This window comes from Musca autumnalis, unplaced genomic scaffold (genome assembly GCF_047663935.1).
Source record: "Musca autumnalis isolate F117 unplaced genomic scaffold, ASM4766393v1 scaffold_4, whole genome shotgun sequence".
Taxonomy (NCBI): domain Eukaryota; kingdom Metazoa; phylum Arthropoda; class Insecta; order Diptera; family Muscidae; genus Musca; species Musca autumnalis.
In genome coordinates this window covers 81,696,335-81,699,897 of record NW_027411977.1, presented here as the reverse complement: position 1 = coordinate 81,699,897, position 3,563 = coordinate 81,696,335, and the positions used below count along the sequence as shown (strand labels likewise).

The window sequence follows — 3,563 nt, the reverse complement described above, 5'->3', positions numbered from 1 at the left end:
CTGAGGATCTGCCAGTACCTTTTCTGGGTAGAGTCGACGAACGCACCGCATATCGGCGACATAACGAGGCGTGACGATATCACATTCGCCGAACGTCACCAGGCGACTGGTGTACGTTAGCACGTTGTTACGCGTTGAAGTCAGCACAGCTCTGACCCGGTTGGGATAAGGCAGCCCTTGCGATGGCGTTCCCATGAACAGGGCATCTTCCTCACAAAGAGGGTCAATAAGAACACGAACCTTCTTCGGGGTTTCCTCGATCCCCGGAAAATGGAGCATAGCCTCGGCAGTCATCTCTAGCCAGACTTCTTTAGAGTTATCAAGGGGGTGCAGGAAAGAGTGGTGGGCGCGATTGCACACGTTGCACCCCACGCTCCACGGGCAAGCAATCACCTGATGGCCCATGCCGAGACAGTTCAGGCAGCATTTATTCTTCCGCACAATGGCCTCCTTGTCTTTCGGCATCGCTTGGAGAAAGGCTCGGCAGTGACGGAATGAGTGCCGGGTGGTACATATTGGACATTTAAAGTTATCGTTGTAGCTCATCTGCAAGAAAGAGTAAGGTATAGTTAAGGGACAAAAAGATTACAACACATATCTTCATCGGGCAAGACATCAACGAGCTGGCCGGTAGAGCAAGAATTTATTCGGGACGAGGAAGAAGAACCAATTTATGCACTGGGCGAGTAATCACGCCATTCAAGGTTTTTATGTCCACAACGCGAACCCTGTCGTCCTGACCCAAGTGTAATTTTACCACACGGCCCAAGCGCCACTCGTTTGGAGCAAGATTATCACTAGGCAGCACCACAATGTCATCCATTCGAAGGTCATTTTGAGCCATTTTCCATTTGGTGCGCTTATGGAGCTCCTTCAGATACTCCGACTTCCATCGTCGGCAGAATTCCTGAGCAATCAATTTCAGCCGTCTCCAGCGGTTCAACAATGACGTCTTGGTCTCCACCTCCTCAGGCTCGGCTGGTGACAGCAGCGGCCCGCCAATTAGAAAGTGGCCGGGAGTAAGGACGCCGAGGTCATCAACGCTATCGGTGAGGGGGGTAAGAGGCCTAGAGTTCAGGCATGCTTCTATGTGGGCCAGAATAGTGGCAAACTCCTCAAAGGTGTGCCTTATCTGCCCTGCTATCTTCTTCAGATGACTTTTGCAGCTCTTCACCCCTGCCTCCCACAGCCCGCCCATATGCGGAGCTGCGGCAGGTATGAAGTGCCAGTCCAACTTTTGAAACCCGTATCGGGTAAGCGAATCGTCCTTTAACTCCGAAACAACCCTCATCAAACTAGACCGGAGTTCCCGATCAGCGCCCACAAAATTTTTGCCATTATCCGAATAAATATGGCGGGGGCAACCACGCCTGGCAACGAAACGAGACAGAGCGGCAATGAAGGCAGGGGTGGAGAGGTCACTCACAGGCTCCAGGTGTATAGCCTTGGTGACGAAGCAGACAAATAGACATATATACCCCTTCGAAACGCGGCAGCCTCTACCGCTAAAGTTTTTTATTTCCACAGGGCCAGCAAAATCAACGCCCGAAGTGGAGAAAGGGCGAGCGAAAGTAGTCCTCTCCGGAGGAAGGGCAGCCATCTGCTGCGTTTGTCGCTTCTTTTGAGCAAGGACACACTTCGTGCAATTCCGATAGTGCGCTTTCACCAAGTTTCTACCTCGTATGATCCAGCATTCGAGACGAGTCGTAGCCAGAGTTAGCTGGATGCCACCATGGTTGGTCTGCCGGTGAACCTGGTCAACATAGAGCGCAGCGAATCTACTCCGATGAGCCAGAATGATTGGGTACCTTTCGTCATACGACAGGGAAAGTGTGGAACTTAATCGTCCATTAGCACATTAGCATACTCCGAGGGGAAATGGATTCTCTGCGACAGAGACATCAAACGGTATCGAGCAAAGCTTATCTCTTTTGAGGATAGGTTTATGCTTTTATAGCAAATGACCTTTTTGGTTTCAGAATGCGTCCTACGGAAGAAACGAAACATGTACGCTACAACATGAATCGCAGCTGGGAGACGAGAAAACCTTTCCAAAACGTCCTCCTCTACGACAGATCGGGCAAGATGAGTTTTTGCAGGTTTAGCTTCAAGTGTTGTTTCCATTATCACTGTACCTGAGGGCCAGTCCTCTCTACGAAACTTGAGCCAGTTTGGTCCGTGCCACCACAGATCGCAATCCTTCAACTCCAAAGGAGTCCGCCCCCGGGTTGCCAGATCTGCCGGATTCTCATCCGTGGAAACATGCCGCCAGTCATTTCCCACCTTCTCCTGAATAATGGACACCCTGTTCGCAACAAAGGTTGTCCAGGCATAAGACGGCTTTTTGAGCCAAGACAAAACAATAGTCGAATCAGACCAAGCGAACAAAGATGCTTTCGAAATATCCAATTGAGGCAGAACAGAATCGACCAACTCCGCCAGTAGCAAAGCACCACAGAGCTCCAAACGGGGCAGAGACATTTTCTTCAACGGGGCAACCTTAGACTTCGCTACGAGCAAGTTCGAAAAGATTTGCATCCCCACTTCTGCTCTCAAGTATAACGCCGCTGCGTATGCCGACTCCGACGAGTCACAGAAACCGTGCAACTGTATACTACAATGGGCCGAATACTTTACCCACCGAGGAATGGTAATATTTTCAATTCCTGCCGAATTTGAGACAAAACTCTTCCAGCTTGATAAAGTAAGCGGCTTCAGCGGATCATCCCATCCAACTTCATCGAGCCAAAGTTGCTGCATGAAGATTTTCGCAGTTATAACGACCGGGGAAAGCCACCCCAACGGGTCAAAAATCTTGGCAATAATAGACAAAACCTGCCTCTTGGTATAAGAACTTCTTTCCCGGATTTTTTCCATAACAAAGTAGAAACAATCCGTAGAGGCATTCCACCGAATGCCAAGCGTCTTAGCCGAGCTTTTGTCTCCCAATTCGAGAAAGTCTTCGTTCAAAAGATGCTCACGAGCCAGTCCCCTCAACATATCTTTAGAGTTAGACGTCCACTTCCGAAGAGCAAACCCCGCTGAACCAAGAATTCTCACTAATTCCTCCCTCGACCTCAAACCTTCCGAGACAGTATGCACGCCTACCAAAGCATCGTCAACATACATATTGTTTCTCAGTATTTTCGAACCAATGGGAAAGCGCTCCTCCTCATCATCCGCCAATTGCAAAAGCGTCCTGATAGCCAAATATGGCGCGCAATTGACGCCAAACGTTACCGTATTTAATTGGTAATCAGCCACTTCCTCTTCCGGGCAAGTCCGAAATAAAATGCGCTGATACTTGGAATGCAACGGGTTAATCCAAATTTGGCGATACATTTTAGAAATGTCCGGCTCGAAGGACCAGATGTTCGGAAGCTTACCGAATTTCGAAAGTCGACCACGACGGCACAAGATGCCCTGGCCGGCTTTGCTCACCTTTCCCCTGCTGATGGGCGAGTTACGATGTTGTTGGCTGGGTTGACCCACTCGACGAGCAGCGTTCCTTGTAGGCTCAGTTGGCGCACACGGGCAAATATCCAGATGACACTAACCGCACA

General features: G+C 49.8%; 2 protein-coding genes across 2 annotated transcripts; both read right to left on the bottom strand.

Annotated features, from left to right (window-relative positions):
• Positions 1 to 643: 643 nt before the first annotated feature.
• Positions 644 to 1,600, bottom strand: LOC141402984 (uncharacterized). The gene has a single exon (XM_073985114.1). It carries the CDS (start codon positions 1,598 to 1,600, stop codon positions 644 to 646), a length of 957 nt encoding a protein of 318 aa, XP_073841215.1.
• Positions 1,601 to 1,839: 239 nt separating this feature from the next.
• Positions 1,840 to 3,342, bottom strand: LOC141402983 (uncharacterized). Its single transcript, XM_073985113.1, has one exon. It carries the CDS (start codon positions 3,340 to 3,342, stop codon positions 1,840 to 1,842), a length of 1,503 nt encoding a protein of 500 aa, XP_073841214.1.
• Positions 3,343 to 3,563: the final 221 nt, after the last annotated feature.